The sequence below is a fragment of the Aplidium turbinatum genome, chromosome 9, assembly GCF_918807975.1.
Source record: "Aplidium turbinatum chromosome 9, kaAplTurb1.1, whole genome shotgun sequence".
In the NCBI taxonomy this organism is placed as follows: Eukaryota; Metazoa; Chordata; class Ascidiacea; order Aplousobranchia; family Polyclinidae; genus Aplidium; species Aplidium turbinatum.
The window spans coordinates 17329924-17350269 of record NC_137480.1 but is presented as its reverse complement, the minus strand read 5'-3'; the positions used below and the strand labels follow the sequence as shown (position 1 = coordinate 17350269).

At 40.3% G+C, this 20346-nt stretch overlaps 1 protein-coding gene across 1 annotated transcript; it reads right to left on the bottom strand.

The window, feature by feature from the left end:
* Positions 1-3535: 3535 nt before the first annotated feature.
* Positions 3536-19897, bottom strand: LOC145777090 (uncharacterized). Its single transcript, XM_082588378.1, has 12 exons — positions 19759-19897; positions 13284-13403; positions 11399-11584; positions 10804-10946; positions 10100-10302; positions 9560-9922; positions 6799-9303; positions 6065-6254; positions 5577-5840; positions 4974-5108; positions 4403-4513; positions 3536-3943 (listed from the first exon to the last, which is right to left on the bottom strand). Exons 1-12 carry the CDS (start codon positions 19835-19837, stop codon positions 3842-3844), a joined length of 4401 nt encoding a protein of 1466 aa, XP_082444504.1. The 5' UTR covers positions 19838-19897; the 3' UTR covers positions 3536-3841.
* Between the last annotated feature and the right edge of the window lie 449 nt (positions 19898-20346).

The following is a 20346-nucleotide window of genomic DNA, read 5'->3' as shown; positions in this document are numbered from 1 at the left end:
ATCTCAGCTGCCATCACCGAGTCATGACATGTTTTCACAGCCACCAACAAGTTGTGGGATGTCTCCACAACCGTCAACAAGTCATGATTGTCTCCACAAATATCAACAAGTTATGGGATGTCTCCACAATCGTTAACAAGTCATGAGATGTCTCCACAAATATCAACAAGTTATAAGATGTCTCTCAACAACCGTTAACAAGTCATGAGATGTCTCCACAAATATAAACAAGTCATGGGATCTCTCCTCAACCATCAACAAGTCATGGGATTTCAACACAGCCCCACATATCACCATCATGTCATAGCATTATGGCTACACCGTCAGCAAATACCCTACGCAAGAAGCGGGGGCAAATAAAAAGGAGCATTAATTATCGAGTAACAACTGTATCGAAGTCTCTGTTTGACACGTATGGAAAAGGGATAGAAAAGGCAAAGCAAAAGAGGAAAACAGTAAATATGCAAAGACGTCCAAGTGTAGGAGATTGGTGTTGCTCGGTATGTTTAGAAAATACAGCCTCCGACATGAGGCAACGTGAAAGTTGTAAAATATGGTAGGCAACCATAATGACTGTTTTGGTTTAACAAAAGATGATGATGAATTTATATGCCCTAATTGTGATATGTAAATGTTTGAAAAAAGAACACAGAAACTTGGTGCATTGTTGTTTCCAAGCCTCGACGAAAGGAAGGAGTTTAGTCTAATGACGAGTGCTTCAATGGATAGTTTTCGTTGTTGCTTGGTGATCAGTTTTTCCTATATCTCCAGTTAGTTGATGTTTTTAGTGAGGAAGTGGAAAAACACAAGTCAAATTAATTATTTCAAAATGAAAATATATTTAGCCCACTAACAATTTGTTTTTTTGTCGGGATTTCTTATGACAGCATGCAGGTCTCAAATTGAAACACTTTAAATCTGCGGGGGAGGGTTGCGCTAATCCTCTCACTCGTTGGTCAACGTTGCCTTACATGCGAGAGTGGGAGCTCCCGATGTTGGGTTGCTCAGCGAAGGCAAGTCGACCCTTGTGTTCTATCAGAAACAATTTAGGTTTGTGGTAGCCTACGTAACGAAGTAAAGCAAAATCCCGAAAACGGATTTAGCTGCTTCGTGCCACATATCACCCCACCAGTGTCAGAGGGCTGGGTTGGCCCGAGACACGCAAAGGTAGAGTGCCCTGCGTTGTTCTGAACGTCGGGGGTCACCAGTGCGGGGGAGGGTCGCTAGTCCTCACACCCGTTGATCGACGTTGCCTTACATGCGATAGTGGGAGCTCCCGATGTTGGGGTGCTCAGCAAAGGCAAGTCGATCCTTGTGTTCTATCAGAAACAACTTAGTTTTGTGGTACGTAACGAAGTACAGCAAAATCCCGAAAATGGATTTAGCTGCTTCGTGCCACAAATCCTTTCTTTATTTAGCTTTACAATTAGCTGTTAATGTGTTAAATGAATGGAAACAGATATATGTTCATTGCATGATTATTATTATGAGGATTATGATTGTTCAGTGTTCAACACCATATTATCTCTTCCTATTTCGTACAGTAAAAAAAAATAGGAAGGCCTGGAGAAGATGGTCTGACAGTGTGAATTGGAAGGAAATATTAGGCAAAAGAGATTGGAAACCAAACAACGATTTTAGAATTTGTTCAAAGGATCTTTATGACAAATTTTGCTGTGGCGATGAGCCGATCGCACTTGGCCCTTGAAACGCCAACCGCATCAAGCGAATCATTGATTTCATTTCGTCTCTACGGTTTTAAATCTTAAATATCCATCATCACGTTCTTCTTCTTCTTCGTTTGAACCTTCTTCGCCATTCCAAGGGTCGAGGGGCTCTGCCTTTTACCACCCTTGGGCAGTGGCGGCGACGCGGTCTAGATGTTTGGGCAGGTGTCGAGCAGCCATTCAATTGATTTGTCATCCAGTTCACGCAGACCACGCACACCATTTGGCGCATGGTAGATGGCGCAATTACAAATGGTGTGGTCTACGGTTTGTTCCTCCTTGCCACACTCACAAATCGCGGATGGAGCCATCCCCCATTTGTGCATGTTCGAGCGGAATAGTCCGACGCCAGTACGCAGGCGGTTGAGCCGCACCCAGGCCTTCCTTGGCAAATGCATTCCGGTTGGGTGGTTGCCGGTGTCGGAGATGAAACTTTGGAGTCTTGAAGAGTTCTTCTTCCACTCCGAGCTCCATTGGTGGTCCGCCCAGGTAGCCGCACTGATGGATTGGTCTTCAGCAGTTTTCATCAGGAGTTGTGCGGCACGTACAAATGGGTGTCTCGATTTCAGTCGCTGAGGTTTCTCGTTCACAGACTCATAGAGACTTGAGTAGAGCAAGTGGTTGGGGTTCGTAGCGCGACGAGAAAGAGACAGGATAGCTTCTTCGCGACGAAGCTCAGCTGGTTGGATGCCTGCAAGGACAGGGAGATTTTCCGATGGTGTAGGTCGCAGGCATCCTGTCACGATACGCAAGGCGTCATTTATGGCAGTGTCAATTTGATGGCAGTGGGCACTGCGACTCCAGACAGGTGCACAGTATTCTGCTGGAGCGTGAACTAGCGCGATGGTGGCAATGCGCAGGGTATCGACTCCGGCTCCCCAGCCTGAGCCGGCCAGACGCCTTAGCAAAGCTGTGCGTGTTGAGATCTTTTTGCGTAGTGACTCCAAATGTTGACGGTAAGTGAGCGACCTGTCCAGGACTACCCCTAGATATTTAGGGTTTGGGCAGAAGGGCAGGGTTTTTCCATCGGTGTTGATCTTGAGCTCACGCTTCGCTTCCCGGTTGTTTAAGTGGAAGGCTGTCGTCACTGTTTTGGTTTCGCTGAGCTTCAGTCTCCATCTCTGGAGGTATGCCGAAAGTGTCGACATGTCCTGGTTTAGAGTCTCTTCCAATGTATCCCATTGATTCGACAAGTGTAAAATGGCCAAATCATCGGCGTAGGCGTATTTTGCGGATACCGTGATTGGCAAGTCGTGGATGTAGATGTTAAACAGAAGGGGGGCCAAGACAGATCCCTGAGGGACGCCATTTTTAAGGCGTCGTAACCTGCTTGGTTTACCACTTCCGGTGGTGAGGGTAAAGCTTCTGTTGTAAACGAGCTCCATGATCATGCGGACCATGTGCCTGTCCGGGAGCAGGCGGAGGAGTTTGCAGGTGAGGCCTTGGTGCCATACGGTGTCGTATGCGGCTGTGAGGTCAAGGAACACAGCACCAGCCTTCTTCTTTGCCTCAAAGCAGTCTTCGATGTCTTGAGTCATGAGAGTGACTTGGTCTACAGTAGATCTTCCACGTCGAAAACCAGCTTGTTCCCGGGGCAAGAGTGGGTCTATAATTGGTTCGACTCTAGTGTAGATAAGACGTTCGAAGATTTTAAAAGGGATACAGAGAAGAGATATAGGTCGATAGCTCTTCGGATCCTCTTGTGGCTTATGAGGCTTAGGGATCGCGACTACTTTGGCTCGTCTCCAAATTTTGGGGACTTTGAGTTGGCATAAGCAGTTAATAGCACAGTACAAAGCAATCATAAATAGTTTTATTGGAAGCAAAATATCCAAGAAATAAAATAATTAAAACAAAATCAGAGACCACATGTAGCCAGTGCACAATAATTAAATGCGATTGTTACGAAAAGGCTAAATATTAACTGTATGTGAGCAAAGCAACGTAAAAAAATGTGATTCTAATTTGGCATGACAACCGCAATCTACACCTATGCTTTAGAACTACAAGACGATGCACAGAAGCGAAAATTTAGCAAACACCGCTAACTCTATTTACGCAAGCAGAAAATCACATATGATAGAGAAAATATCCCTCTCGTTCCAGACTGGGCATCAAGCAGGGAGCAAGTCGAAGTCATCTGCTATGTTGACCATTGGAACGTACACTTCGTTGATCTCGTCCGCTTTCAAAACTCTTTGAGAATGATCGAGCTCCTGAAAGAAAGCACCATGCCGTGTATAATTGAAACTGACTAAAGCCTTCAAACATATAGTGATGCACTGTTGCGCAAGTTTTTCGGACTCACGATACACGCACACCTAAAGTTTCAATATCTAACGGCGCACTTCGCCAAAAATGTAAATATAGTCTAAAAACAAGAAATACAAAAGCTCAGTATGATTTAGCTCAGCATACAAAATTTGTGCATGACATGTATTGACATATTGACCTCTCTTTGTTGTATTGACATATTGAACAGCATTGAACTAAGTTCTTTGTTCAGGTTGAACTTTTTCTGTCACAAGCGAGTACTGCCTCGCAACCCATCAGCTGGCACCAAGTTGTCAATTTAGAGGAAAATTAGCCTAACTTACAACAAAGAACGCCAAATCAACATGACTACAATGTTGTCATAGCACTACCAGTGTGTCGTGATCTCTTTAACCTTTTACCTGCCGCTTCATGACCCATTCAGTCTTTTGCACAGCGAACATTGCTTCGGCCTCGTGCTTCTGGCGAGCCAGTAAGACACTTTTCATCTTGCCGTATTTATCGTCGACATCCTGCAGAAAATTTGATGATTTTGAATGCTAATTCACATGTGCACAGCAGTGGCATGACAGTATCACCATTCACCATAAATGACAATTTAACGAAAAGAATCAAAATGGGATAATCAAAATGGCATCGGTTAATCGGTGAATCTTAGTCTTAAATGTTAATCTTAAGTTAATCGGTTAATCTTAAATGAAATCGGTTAATCAAAATGGCATTTTGTGTAGATTCTATAAAGAAAACTGTGTTCATAAAATTACAACTTCTCATAACAACGGAATCTGTTTCAATAAAACTTTGTTTCGAGAAATTGCGAACCAACAGTCATTATTAAACTGTCGGATACGATGTGTAGCACTCAAAGGAAAACTCTAGAAGCACACGAATTAACTGCTCAACTAACCAAAACATTGATACTGTGAGTGGATTAAAAATCAAGTGGTGAGATACATCAACAGATGATCGTACCTGAAGCCATGATATGAACATCCGGCCATTGAATCGATCACGTATTGAGGTTTTCCCGGTGTCGGTATCGCTCGATGCACGAGGCATATTGTACACCTCGTTGTCCATCAACATGGAACAAGCGCTAAATGGTACCTGAGAGTATGGAAATACGTGAACTAAAGCTTTGTCAAAAGCGAGCAAAGAACAAACTAGTCAGTCAACTGGCAAGCGAAATTTTAAGTTAGGGGCTGTCCAGTGTTCACAAAGGTTCTCTTAAAACTGCAAAAAAAATTAACCCATTCCCGCATGTCTAAAGAGAGAATATTAATTTGCAAGCCCTCTCCTCGTTGACTGCGGACGTCTTTTGTGGACTGCTACAGTACATTGAGTAAAAAGCACGGCATTATTTGCATCAAAACTGACTGGCAAGGCAGTTTCAGCTATGTATTTCCCCTGGTACAAACTTTTAGCCACAAAAAGGAGAGTTTTTTCAAGTTTTTTTTTTTTGTGTCTATTCCAAAACATTCACCCAGCAAGCAAGTTTCGATTTTTGCCCAATTTAACATCGCCACACGTTAAAACGATGTACTAGCTGCAAGTTTCGCTGACAGGGTAGCTCACCTGCTGATTTTGTATCGTTCGAGCGGCCCGGCTATGCACCCGCATGATCTCCTGCTCGCAAGACATGATCAGTTTCTCTCGCTGGATGGCGTGCTGCACTCGCAAACGGACGCGACGTTCTTCGTGCGCATTGAAAAGTTCGATCATTGGCTCGCACAAGAAAGGGGGCGGAGCTAAAACTGGAACGGACAAATGGCTTTCCTTGCTCCCGTTGAGCAAGTAGCCTCCAGTGAATGTCATGTATTCCCAGTAACATTGAGGTGCCTGAGAGAAATTTTTTTGTTTGTAGTTCAGTCGGGATGTTCTTGTGATACCAACCAGAAAGCGACGTGAAAACGGCAATAAAGTCTTTTTCGACTCGTATATTTGGTACAATGGTACAATCACCCGATTCAGTTGTCACATGTTGCTTCTCTTCTACCTTATGCGGCAGCACGTAAACAAGGCTTGGTTGTACTTGCGGTTTTTCGATCATAACGCCAGCTTACCTGAGGAACAACGGTTGTAATTTTCTTCCGCTTTTCGAACATCTTTTTTTGAATGGCAACCCTCTCTTCGTAGACGTTCAGCTTGTCCACAGCAGGATCTTTCTTCCGCTCCATCAGCTCATGGAGAGGAATGTAAACGGGAAGCCGTTTTCGCCGAACTCTTTCGATGCGGATAGTAGCCAAGGAAAGCCTGGAAGCAATTTATCAACAAGCTCAAGACAAGGTGAAAAAGGTGAGTCCCATACTTGATTCCAAGCATCGGGGGATGAGAAGATAAGGTTCTCATTATACCGCTAAAAACAAGAGCATCCTTAAAAAGCTACGATAGAAAAGCTCAAAGTATAATTTTATCAGTGTATGGCTTAGGACGGGACGCGAAGATCCGCTTTTCCGGCCGCACTAAAGGAGTCAATTCTCAATTTGACAATATTTTTTTACATCCGAGGCCCGGTAGCAACCGTTAGCAAAATATGCAAGTCTGTAAAAAGTAAGAAAATCTGGGCGTATCTCTAGTAGCAATGGGTCAACAAATGAAAAGTTTTTCTCAAGCATTTGCTTTGCAAAAAAATCACGTAAACAATGTAACAGCGTTGTTTGCTGTAGCGGAAAGAAACCTCAGACATTACTAAATCTATACAATGCAAATCCGACGTTTTGTACATTACAAACCCAATAGTAGATATCACTACTTGCCACAAATCACATTTTTCCAAGCGACTTTGAGTTTAACTTACCTCTGTTTAATGTATTCTTGCAGCATATTTTCTTCTTCCGATATTGGTTCATTATCGAGGACCTCTATGGTTTCGTTTGTGTCTGTGCTGTTGCTAACTTTCGAAATATCAGTGTCCACATTAGCGTCTTTGTCTCCAGCGGGTAATGTAGCTGCTTCACTCTGCTTTCCTTCCGTCGTTGGTTGTTGCAAATTGGCTGTATCTCCAGCAGCAGTAAAAACAAGCTTGGTAGACAGTGACGATTGTACTGATACAGCAGTAGTGGAAGTGACTACTTTAGCAGCTGGTACATTTTCTTGAGTGAAACCACCAGACAGGCTTGTGGCAGGGGTTGGTATTGTTTGTGGCACAGAAGAGGGTCTTTCTTCATTGACAGGACCAAACGCAGACTTAAAATCAGTGGAGGATAATGTAGCACTTTGATCCACTTGAAATGGTCTTTGAGGTGTATTTTGCAAAGCCGGTTGTTTGGAAGGGATGTGATAAAAAGTCTGTGATGTCAAGTACGAAGAATCGGCAGACAATTGGCTAAGGGTAGGAGACAAGAGCCTTTCTGGGGTGGCAAACCCTTGATTCAGTGAACTGCTGTAACTTTTACTGACAGCCTGATGAGGCGGTGAAAATGGAGGTGAAAACTTTCCTTGAAGATCGGGAGACAAGATGAGAGGATCAGTTGGAAGTAGGGGGTATTGTGTCGGTTTTGAAACAATAGGTGTTAAGGAAGTTACTTCAGGCTTCGGAGACGTTAAAGGTTTCAAAATATCAAGTTTTGCCAACTGCGCCGGTTCAGCGTCTGGTTTCGATGCTGAGCTTACTGGTGGACTTGAAACAATCAAAGATTGTGAAACAGTTTCTGACTGAGGATTGGATGGCAATTGTTTGTCATCTTGTTGCGGAGGAACTAAAGATGGCTCCACAGATGCATCAGACAGCTTTTTCACAGAACGTTGTTGCGATTTCTTCTGTCTTTCAAGAGTACTCTTTTCGGTAGGAGACCCAAGCCAAGAATCAGTATCCAACAATTTTACTTCCGGCTTTTTTCCTATCTTCTTTTCGTCTGGCCTGACCAGTGGACTAGATTTACCTTTTTTCAAAATCAGTTTCTTTCTCTTCAGTTTTTTTTGATGACGTTGTCGCGACACGCTTTCAATGTCATCCATAAAGTTAGACTTGGAATCCAGTAACTGCAGAACCTTTTTCGGATCGCTATTTGCGTCCTTTTTCGGAGGAGTTTGCGGAGCAGACTTTACAGCAAGAGAAATTGGCTTTTTACCTTCGGTGGAAGGCTTACTATCTTTTGCTACAGGCTTAGGTTGGACTTTTTTAACAGGGTCAGAAACAGTTTTTGACAACTTTTCTTTTATCTCTGCCTTGATGAGCTTCTTGACTGGTTTGTTTTCGAGAGGAGGGTCAATTTGGACTGGTTTTTCTGTTTCAATCTTTTTCTTCACTTCAACCTTGCTACCAGTGTCCAAAGACAAGGATCTTGTTGTCCCAGTTTTTCCAGAATCTAGACTTAAAGAAACTGGGGGAGACTTGGTTAAGCTTTTGTCAATTCGTTTCGAAGCGTCAATTATCAATTTGCCACCTTTAGAGCTTTTGTCGGCTAATTCTGAAAAAGTAGTTACCGTCGTCGTGTCACCTTGGCTGTAAATTTTAGAAGGCGTCGGAAACGTTGGCGTTATAGATACAGTTTGATTTCTGCTTAAAGTGTGTGCGCTGTTGACATCGTACGCGCTAGAGGAAAACACGAGGCTTGGCGCAAACGTTTTCGTTCGTTCTACTTTTGTTGTGAAGCTGGAATTTCCCGAAAAGACACTGGTCATTGGGATAGCACCGGCACGCGCGAGAGTTGTCACAGTGGTTGTAGTAACGTTAGAAATAGTTGTGGACGGTGTGTGTTTAGGAGAAAGCAAGGATCCTTTCAATTTTCCATCGAAGTTGAAAAATCCTTCGCTTTCCTTTTTCGGAGACTTAAAAATCCGATCAAACATCATTTCTGATGTCTCATGTAGTACCGGTCTGATGGTTGCTGTTTTTTCGCCAGAGTCCAGTTCGTTTTTTTGAGAAGGTTTCACATTATCCCAACTCGTTTTCCTGGCTTTCTTTGCGTTGAAATCAAAGCCTTTGCTGGAGCTGAAAATGCTTTGAGGTTTGCGCGGAAAGAGACTGGTCGGCTTGGTGGATGATTTAACTACACCGGGAGTTTCCCACTTGGGAAATGACCTGTTGTCAGGTTTCAGACTGATCCCATCACCTTCCATTGAAAAGTCATCAGCGTTTGGTGAAAAGTCATAAACGTCAGATTGTTCCAATTTTGATGACGCAATGGTGACAGTTGGCTTTTTGAGCAGTGACGATGCTCTGCTGTCTTCTGAACGTTGTTCCGTTGAGAGTATATTTTTCGAGGGAGCATCTTGCATGGCACAGGGAAGAGTGACTTCATCTTCACTACTTACAGATTGCTTACGTCGTTGATGAGCGTCTGACGGTTGACGACGGGACCTGAGAATCAAACACACATTTAAACTAAAGTACAGATCTGCACTACAGCGGCATTGCGCATATTCGCTATTTTATCAGCACAAACAAAGGTGTTTTACTGTTAGCAACTTAAACGCAAATAACACAGACATAAAACGTCAACTTAACGACCAAACATGATATGCAACGATGAAATACTGATACTTTGATCAAAATCGGTGTCAGTACGGAATGCGATTACTGGGCGTCTGCATCTAGCGAACAGCGAATGCATTACCTGGATATCTTTGCATCAGAATCCATGGAATCGTATGACTCAGTCGAATACAAACGCTTCTGGCTTCCGGCAGTTTTCAAATCCTTCTCGAAAAGACTTCCCGAAACGTCTCCCATCCTTGGAGGTGGAGCTGCCGCAACATCTTGAACGGAAGAGCTGGAGAAGCTCATCGACGAGGATTGAGTCGAGTTTTTCCGCTGACGAATCAAAGGAACGTCATCCGAGTCGTCAGAGTCGGATGACGTCATCAAGTGCTTGTCGTAGCGCTTGACGTCAGTCTTTTTGAACAACTCTCGGCTCGCAGTTGACGCCGTAATTTTGTTGTTCGGCTTTGGCCTTTCAGCTAGGTTCGATTCGGAAAGTCTAAAAGCACGAAAATTGACGTGTCTTAAAAACAAGAATAATGGGAAAATATGACACCAAGCAGTATTTAGTGGTCCAATTGCAGTAATTTGAAGTTAAACTGGACAAAGAATAACAACCTGACATGAAATGATGAAAATCTAGCAGAAAAAAACTGAGCCAAAACTTCGAGCCAACCTTCCAGCCTTTGAGCTCCTATGATTCGCAGCTTTGGCTCCCAGTGTCAAAGGTGAAGCGTTACGGTCGCTTTCGTCGCTGGATATAACTTCATTTTGCATCAACCTTTTAATTTCTTCGTTATCGGTCATGTCCAGCGGCCTTTCCCCGTTCTTATTTGCAAGAAGTGGATTCGCTCCATGCTTTAGCAAAAGCTCGACCAACTGCGGAAACAGATTCATTCCAGAAAGTTATGACACTAAAAATTGGCTACTTCGTCACGAAAAAGTTAAATTTACAAAAACAATGTCAAATCGTCCTCAGTCATGAATCCCAAGGGCTCAGTAAGATACAGGACATGGAACTTATTTTTTACACAAAAAGTACATTTGCGTAACCATAACCGCCTTGATATTTACAATAAGCCTGAACAGAAAAACGCTAATGTATGATATTCCACACGAGCTTAAATAATATGTTTCTGAGACAACATTCTAAGAAAATAGGCTATAGCTTACTTGTCTTGCCAGGATACGAGATTTGTTGTTTACAGCGTATAAGTGCTTTACAAAAAACTGAGAGGCCTACTCTTGACTTGACATGAAGTACCACAGACAGCAAAATCCGTCATTTTTACATTGATTCAACGGCAGACGTTGAATCAATGTAAAAATGACGGATTTTGCTGTCTGGGATGCCGAACTAACAACATACTCGCAACTCACATCGACATGTTCATTTGTGACAGCATCATGTAAAGGATAATCGTTGTCTAATCCTTTTGAGTTTACAGACGCTCCGGCTTCAAGCAGAAACTGGGCAATGTCCTGATAACCATGGTTGCACGCTTCGTGAAGCGGCGTCCAGCCTAAAATGAGGCACATACTCACATTGGCACAATAAAGCGCAATTTAAACGTGAAAAGTTACAGGAAAGGCGAAACGTAACGTTACAAAAAGAAACAAATGAAATGATAAAAAGCTTACTGACAGCGAAAGAACAGTATAGATAATCACATTATACCAGCAGTGACAATGCTACCAAACTAACAAAACAGTTAGGGACTAGGGTTAAACACTTAAATTAAAAAACAATGAATAAACTCATAATGCAATGATCCAATATTTTATATGAAATCATGCTGAAACTTTTAACGTATTTGAACACAATATAAACGTCTTGTCCGGTAGGCAAGAATAAAATATCAGTACCAAAAAACTGCGACCAGAGTAAGCAAACAAATAGAAATAGATAGTTTATCTCGGACCAAGTTTAACTTATCAAAAATAGGCATCGCTATGAAAAAACAATTCTCCCTACCTGCGTAATCTTGCACGTTGATATCCGCCCCTTGTTTGACCAGATCAATTATTACAGACAGCTCACCGCGAATGGTTGCTAGGTGCAGAGGGGTTTCCCCACGCTCATTCCGTTTATTTATTTTATCCTTTCTTCCACTGCTACCCGGAGTTTTTTTGACAGTGGATGGCGGTGTTGCTGCTTGTTCTGTGTAGTTAAAAATGCTTAGTTTTGCACTCTTAGAAGATGTAAAGACGTGATATCAAAACCCCTTGACTAACAATCTCAATACAGTTTATAGTCTTTTCATCCACTTACAAGTGCTTATACAGACAGAGTCATTAAACCTGAGTTTAATTTTTAATAATGAAAGCAATGCTTGATATCGCTTGCCCAGAAACTGTTATACTTTTCACTCTTATACATCCCTTTTGATTTAAAAAAATACTTATCCTCATTCCTCACCTACCATTTTCCGACGATTAATCGAGTATCAGTCAAACAATCGTGTTTTAGCAGATGTACTCTGCAGATAGCTATAAAGTCTAGCCAGGGTTGATAACCTCAGGTCAAGATAAATGCCGTTTTATGCTAAAAAAGCGACAGAAACAGACACCTTTTTCAGTGAGTGTGCCCTGTGTGGAGCTAACTGTGGTAGCCATTCCAACTACCAACGGTTTCTCAGCAAAAACACCTCACATTGTTTAAGTCCTATAGCAACGTCACTAGTAGCAGAATTGCTCCTTTTTTACATTAATTCAACCACTGCAGAAGTTAAATTGTTGTAAAAAGGAGCAATTTTGCCATTTGAAATAACATTATTTTGCTTTAAAGTAATTGGCAACAGGCATGGCAGCCTCGCTCGTCTTCACGTGACTAATAGAAAGAGGAAAGAGCGTAAACATTGCAAAGGAATGTGCAGCAAGCAACAAAACCATCTCAATATATGGCGACGCACGCACTTTAGATAACATTTTCATGAAACCAAGACTTTATATAAAAATGTCACAAGTTAAAGCGAATAGTGAAAGATGAGGTCGTGTCACGTAAATAGTCAATTTCAGACAATTTGCAAGGAAACAACATCAAAAATCATATTTACACAGTTGCTACTGTAAATCTCAATTTGTCAACAGCTTTCCAGGAAAACAAATCAGAACAATAACATATTATAATCAATAACGAGACAACAAAGCTTAGTGGCCATAGAATGTAGATCCAGTCAATGCTCACACGTCCATTTCAAGTGCTGATGGATCAGACAAACAATATTCAACTGTAGAGAAGTTTCAAGCAACAACTTAACCTTTAAAGGTAATAACTACCCAGATGACATGCGTTGCAGTACGTACCATTTGTGTCATAAGGTAACGAAAATTACACTATTCAGCTTACTTGTTTTACATCATTATGATTGTAAATAGCGCAACTAAAATACTATCCAGACGTCTAACTAATAAAACAGTGGCGTTTATTTTATTTCATAAAACGCTTTCAGTGATAGCAAGCAAACTGAGCACGGGACAGATATGATACAGCAAACAATTTAATTTGCAACACGATAGCAAAGGAGTTGTGATTCTGATCAGTGGGTGCAATTTGAGTGAATTGTCAGTCAATATACAGAAGTACAAGTTTGATATTCCAAGCTCATAAGATTGGAAAAGTAACATAGTACAAAACTTTATTATGTCAGCATGGGATTTTGTAACTTTACCATAAAGGTGCATTGAAAAGCAAGAAAAGGATCAATCCCAGACAAAAAAAAAACTGCAAACGTTGAATCAATGTAAACATGATGGATTTTGCTGCCTGGGATGTTGGTCTGTGATTGGTGTTTGAAAGCAAAACAATTAAAATATTTAAAAAAACAAAAATGAAAAAACAATAATTATTAATTTTTTACCATTGTTTTCTTCTGCAGTCATTTGCATTAGAAGCGCTAGCTGTTGCCTTTCTGACAAGGGATAATGCTTTGGCCGAGATTTAGGAGTTTTGCCTTCTTTTTTGCGTCTCTTCTTTTCACCTTAACAAGAAAACTAGATTTATGCAACATCGAATTACAGTACACACTACACAGGCAAAATATACAAACCAAACTTCACATGAAAGACCTTTAAGTATATAAAATTATCTGAAGATGTATTAAGTTATTGTTCAGTGGTAAACAAGAAAAACGAACTGCAATTTGCATATCACATGAAGAGCTACATTTCTTAGATATATACAATTATACATATCTAAAAGTAGACAATAAATATACTGGTAGAGATGCAAAGGTGAGTTAGCCTCACACCGTCCTAAAGTTGATTAACAGAGGTGTGTTAACAAGAGTTAGATTTAATCCGTACATATTGGTATGCCAATTACCGTGACAAATAAAACAACTACTGTGACACAAGTAAATGATAAACCTACAGAACAGGCTATCTGCCATATTATCACATAAATTCAAATTCATACAGAGGACTGTATTTTCATTACAAAACTGCATGTTTGCTGATGGCAAAAGTTAAGCCAACAAAATAAAAGCAAGAGATCTCTAGCAAGGTACAGGGTGTTTCAAAAAATTTGACATTGTTGTACAGTCAGTTTGTTACTTTGCCAATTATCGTTTATACCTGTGGTTCTTAACCATGGTTCGATCGAACCCCAGAGGTTCGACGAAGGGGTTCGGCGCAACTGTCCTCTGAAACATCAACAGTACACACGACCTACGAATAGTATATCGGCGAATATTTTTGGAAATATTTTTAACCACACTGAAGTACGATGGCTATCGAGGGGAAAATTGATGAATCGCGTTTTTGCTTTGCGTACAGAATTATTGGACCACAGACATATACAACCAAGCAACCACACGGCATTTAACATAATCCATTAAAATTGAACATAAACTATAAGCTATAAATGTTTTCGGCCATACACACGTTAGCCCTTATCAAGTAACAAAAAATAACTGCTTATCATATCTACAATGAAAATGAATAACTGATCTAAACACTGAATTGAAAAACGAAATGCACAATGAAACGGCAGAGCATAGGAGAAAGGCACATCACATGGCGTTTAAATTACGCGAGGCAAAGACTCATCACATGACGTATCAAGAAACGACGTTGAATAAATAAAAAGCACCTGAGGCAAACAACTGTGTATTGAGGCGAGGATTGTATGATTTTATTAGCAAAGCCTCGTGGATTTTAGTGTCGAATTCGGTGGAACATTTACGCATAATTCTAAACGACTCCAAGGATGGTTTGTTATTTGAACATGTTTGACAATCGAATATGTGATCTTTAATGGCACTTTGCTTGTTCAAATTAGTTAAATCTAAGTGCTCACTCACTCTCGTGGCCAAATGCCGCATAGACATACCGATGTATGTACAATTCGCGTCATGCATCGTTTGCATGACGTGCATCGTTTGTACATACATCCGTATGTCTACGCGGCATTTGGTATGTCCTTGGTACACATCGGTATGTCCACCGTATTCGACACTAAAATCCACGAGGCTTTGCTAATAAAATCATACAATCCTCGATTCCTCGCCTCAATACACAGTTGTTTGCCTCAGGTGCTTCTTATTTACTCAACGTCTTTTCTTGATACGTCATATGATGCGTCTTTGCCTCGCGTAATTTAAACGCCATGTGATGTGCCTTTCTCCTATGCTCTGCCGTTTCATTGTGCATTTCGTTTTTCAATTCAGTGTTTAGATCAGTTATTCATTTTCATTGTAGATATGATAAGCAGTTATTTTTTGTTACTTGATAAGGGCTAACGTGTGTATGGCCGAAAACGTTTGTAGCTTATAGTTTATGTTCAATTTTAATGGATTATGTTAAATGCCGTGTGGTTGCTTGGTTGTATATGTCTGTGGTTGAAGAAAGTGACCTCTTTACCAAAATTGTATTAAAATTATTGGAGTTCTTGAAAAGTCACAACCATCAGCATTCAAAAACCTTTACAAGTTTTATCCTTACTTTGGTTGACACCTTTGGTGCTCTCAATCAGGTGAATTACTAAATGCAAGGAGGTAGTAAAAATGTAATAGAAGCTGAACAGTAAATGAGTGCTTTTCAGAGGAAATTGCAGTTGTGGTGGCAGCGATTGGAAAATACCAACTTCGCTGACTTTCCACGTCTGGACGAGGTAGTAGGTAGTTCCGATACAGCAATTAATGGCAAAGTTGCAGAAGTTTAGAGGCTTTAATTAAGCCAGTATTTACTGAGCATTTGCAGAAGTTGTAAAATTTATTTCAAAAGTACTTTCCTGAACAAACGTAATATCCAGCATGGATACATCAACCATTTGCTTATGATACTTCAATCAACAGCAGATATAAACAGTCCTTACTTAGATGACATTACCGAGCTTCAACAAAGCGAGATGCAAAAAAGAAACTTAACACAACCAGGGTTGGCCAAGGAGGTTTCCCCCACTTTAGTTTTACCCGGGTAAAACCCTGGGGGAAACTGGGAAAAACCTTTTGGGGGAAACTGAGAAAAACTGGGGGAAACTGGGTAAAACTTGAGTTGTTGAAATTTGCAAATGTGAATGACTAATAATGATTACTCCTCATAGTTAATGTTTATTACCATCATATTTTGAATGAACCTATAAGATTTCCTGTGCTCATCTTACAAAAAAAGAAAAATACTGTGATTTACTAATATCTAATAATAGATAGGTCCAATCATTAGTTTACATAGATGAACAATTTGAACATATGTATGATACCAGTAACCAGTATGTTATCAAGTTAGATGCTCACCTGTGCCTAACATGCAGTCAGCGAACAAAATTGTAAACATTGAACAACAAAAGCCAAAGAAAGAAAGATTAAGAGCCGGTATAATCTCAGTCATTGATAACATGTCAGCAGTCTTCATTGTCGACATTGAACAGCTCTTCATCTGGGGTTTCAGATTCTTTCCATCCGAAGTGTCTATAAACATGCACTAATTTGGCAACCCTCTCATTGTCCAGTCTATTTCTTTGCTTTGTGTGGATTAAAGCCATGCTACTGAACAAGCGTTCTATTCCAGCACTGGATGGTGGGCATGATGATATTGCAATCATCAATGAACAAAACTTCTTTACTGGCTCATTGTTTGCAACTTTTCTTATGTATTGCCAATATTTAAGCACTTGGTGACAATTTTGCATTGATTTGATAAGAGATGTTTGGAAAAATAGATGTATCCTTAGTCCTTAGTTTCATATCCTGCCAGTAGGAGAATAAATTGTCATCTTTTTCAAACACAAAGTTGCGTGCAGTTTCTTGCTCATCTGCAGATAAAGTCATATATTTTTGAAACTGATCAACATTGTCTCCTTCATTTTTCTCCATTTTTCTTCTCACTTTTCTCCTTCCCTGAGAGTAGCACACTAGACATCGTTTTTGAGGCCTTTCTTTTTTTTCTGTGCGAGGAAGCGTTTTAGGAAAGTGCTTACCACTGAGGGACTCGGACTGGGAAGGCTATGTGGACGACCTCTACTGCTTTCTGGCAAAGTGCTGGAAGATATCAGTTGGTTCGCAAGCTGCAATTTAAACTGAAGCAATTAGTCACAACAGCACAACACTGACTGGCGTGGTCTTTGAGCTGGGGGTAGGCCATCTGAATTCAATAAGAAATTACTATTGGTAGTTTGGTACTGCCAGCAGACAGTGGGTCAGTACGCATTGAGAAAGTGTCAAAAGAAAAACCTGAAATATCACTCTGTGATGATCCGAAGCTTTATCTATTTTATCTAAGTATTGATGCAATTCAATTGGAAAATGTCATGAGATAACAGCTAAACAGCTGGCTAGTCATTATATTGCATAAGAAACTCCGCAAACAACACATTTAGAAGTTTTAAGGGTTTCTCCCAGTTTTACCCAGTTTCCCCCAGTTTTACCCGGTTTCCCCCAGTTTTACCCGGGGAAAACTGGGAAAAACCTCCCAGAGGTTTTACCCAACCAACCCTGAACACAACAAATCTTCAATCGTTTTGGTGCCAACAAATGGAAATTTATCCTCTTATTACAAAAGTTGACCTTGAAGTTCTCATGCCATTTGTAAACACTTATTTATGCGAGCATGCGTTTTCTAATCTGGTGGATGTTAAAGAACAAAAACGAAACAAGCTTGCATGTTAAAATGACATGAAAATTGCTGTTCCCGAGACAAAGCTTCGAATCTCACTATTGGTCTCAGAAAAACGACAACAGAAGTCTCATTGATTCACTAATGTATTACTATTAAATGTGGTAGATTTTGTTTTTGTGACTCAGCAAAAACTTAGGGTTCAACGAAAGCTTGCAGACTAGCGTAAGGGTTCGGCAGGTTAGTAAAGGTTAAGAACCACTGGTTTACTGAATGAGTGAATGTATGATCTCAAATTTCAACAGTATGTATGTACATTGTACAGATACAACATAAAATTTTATCTTTTAACTTTCAGGAGTTTTTCTTTTTAGATGTAGAAATGCCATACAATAACGTAGAAAAAGCATTTTGTGTACTGGAGTATGCTAGAACACAGTCAAATAAGATTGTGCAGCGTGCATTTGTGCAACGATTCAAAAAAAAGGGCCAGGTGGAAAGAAGATTTAGGCATGGCATAAAAGTTCGAACAAGTAGGTTGCTTGTGCAGAGTAAAAGGATTTGGCCCTTTACAAGTTACAAGACTGTACAATGATGTACAATGTACATTGTACAATGATGTACGTACAATGATGAAGAAGTGTAGAAGTGTACAATGATGTCAAATTTTTTGAAACACCCTGTACATTAACTACAAAAAACTTGCCTTTGTTAGGCTACATTACTTCAACATTATAAGAATATTCTTCAAAATGCCTCATACTGTATCATGATAAACTAAATAACTGTGTTGAACCGTGGGAACAGGGAACTGTGTGTCCAAAAACTAGTGCAAAGCGCTACTACCACAGCTAACTCGCAGCATTAGGCTAAACAAGTTCTTTGTATCTACATTTTGTGAAGTATATAAATAACGATCATGCTGCTTAAAGCAAAACTCAATTGATTGCATAAACTTAAATATCTCATAAATCGACTATATATTTTGTGGGTCAACTCATGAAATTGCAAAAATGAGCAGCTCCATTGTTAAAAGTGTAAGTTCAAGTACGGTAATGTATATAGTCGAGTATATATACGGTACATCAGATAAAACATAGTTTATTGTGGGAGCAAGTCTTTTAGGCATAGACAGTTAGGTGCGGAGCACTGTGGCGCCCGTTCATTTAGGTACTATCCTTAGTAAAGTCTGCAGATTGTATCAGCTTGGCAGGTAGGGCAATGCTTTTCACACAAAATGTTATATTGAACAGAAAAATATATTGTATTGTAATGCGCGTGTTCGGCATTTAATTGTTGTTAGTCCAGGTTTATCAATAAATTATTCAAGTTTCTGAACATGACTGAGATCACTTGTCGTGAGTCAAATAATAACTACACTAAACATCAGTAAAAAATATACCGTAGCCTATATTCAAGCGGGTGGTAGGCTAGAGTGAAGAGTAACTTAGTTTTCCGTCAAAACCCAGACTAGGTTTAATAACGAGCAAAGGGGGTCTGCTACTATTCGGTGAGTCCAATTCGGTGAGTCCGATTCGGTGAGTCCAATTCGGTGAGTCTGATTCGGTGAGTTCCTAACTTCTAACCCCTAACCTTAACTCCTAACCCCTAACCCTAAAACGGCAATGATAATTAGGCTATGGTACCCAATAATTTAAAAAAAAAATTAAAAAAATCCCCCGTTCAGGGATCGGACTCACCGAATCGGACTAACCGAATCAGACTCACCGAATCGGACTCACCGAAACGGGCCATTCCGGGTTTAATAACGAGCAAAGGCGCACCATTATGCTTGCAACGTGTAGCCAGGGTTCATATTGCAAATAGAAATGTATTCATGTAGTAGAGCGTTGTCTCATACGAACTCGCCACACGACCAATCCATCCCGAGTAGAAGTAATTGCGAAAGATAACAGATTAAGCAAAGTTCCATCTGGCTGCAACCTGTGTTCAGGATGCATAGCAAATGTCCTGTGGAGATGTGCTAATATCAAGAGTAGTAGAGCATTGTCTCGCACCTCATCTCCACACGCGCATTAATAAAACAACAAATTTTTCTGCTCAATATAACATTTTGTGTGAAAAGCATTGCCCTACCTGCCAAGCTGATACAATCTGCAGACTTTACTAGGAATAGCACCTAAATGAACGGGAGCCACAGTGCTCCGCACCTAAATATCCAGACGCCACAGTGTGCGCGCCTAACTGTCTGCGCCTAAATGACGTGGACCCTTTATTGTTTAGGTACCATGTACCTATATAATCAACATTTAACACACTTACTGTGAAACGATGCTTCATCTTGATCTCCATGATTGGCCTTTCTCTTCAATTCTTTCACATCATCCAGATTATCACTCATTTCTGAGTTGTAATTCAACTCACTATCACAATGTTAGCCAAACTTTTTTACAGCTATTTCTCTCTGTCACATGGATGTGCAAAATCATTAAAATATTATATATCTGACTTTAGAATAGAAAAATAGGCAATATAAATAACGGTAGTGCAAGGTACAAACATTATCTTCAACTCACTGTACAAACAACAATTTACAAAGGTTTTAAACTATATAATATAACTATTTAAGGAACTACAGCTTTCCTACATCACCTATATTGCCACCTCAAGAGAGTGACAAAAAAGTGTCAATATAGGTGAAGTATCAGTATAGACAAATGATATTATGGTACCAGTATCTGATTTGTTTCTAAATTCTGGTTTTAGTTCAATGTAAGGGCATGGTAAGGCTTAAATGTGTCTTCTAATTAGCACTGCTGCTAAATTTTATGTTTTTACGTACACACCGGCAAAGAACAATGCAAACAAGATGGCAAAAAATAATGTAATTACATTCAGTATGCACCCTGA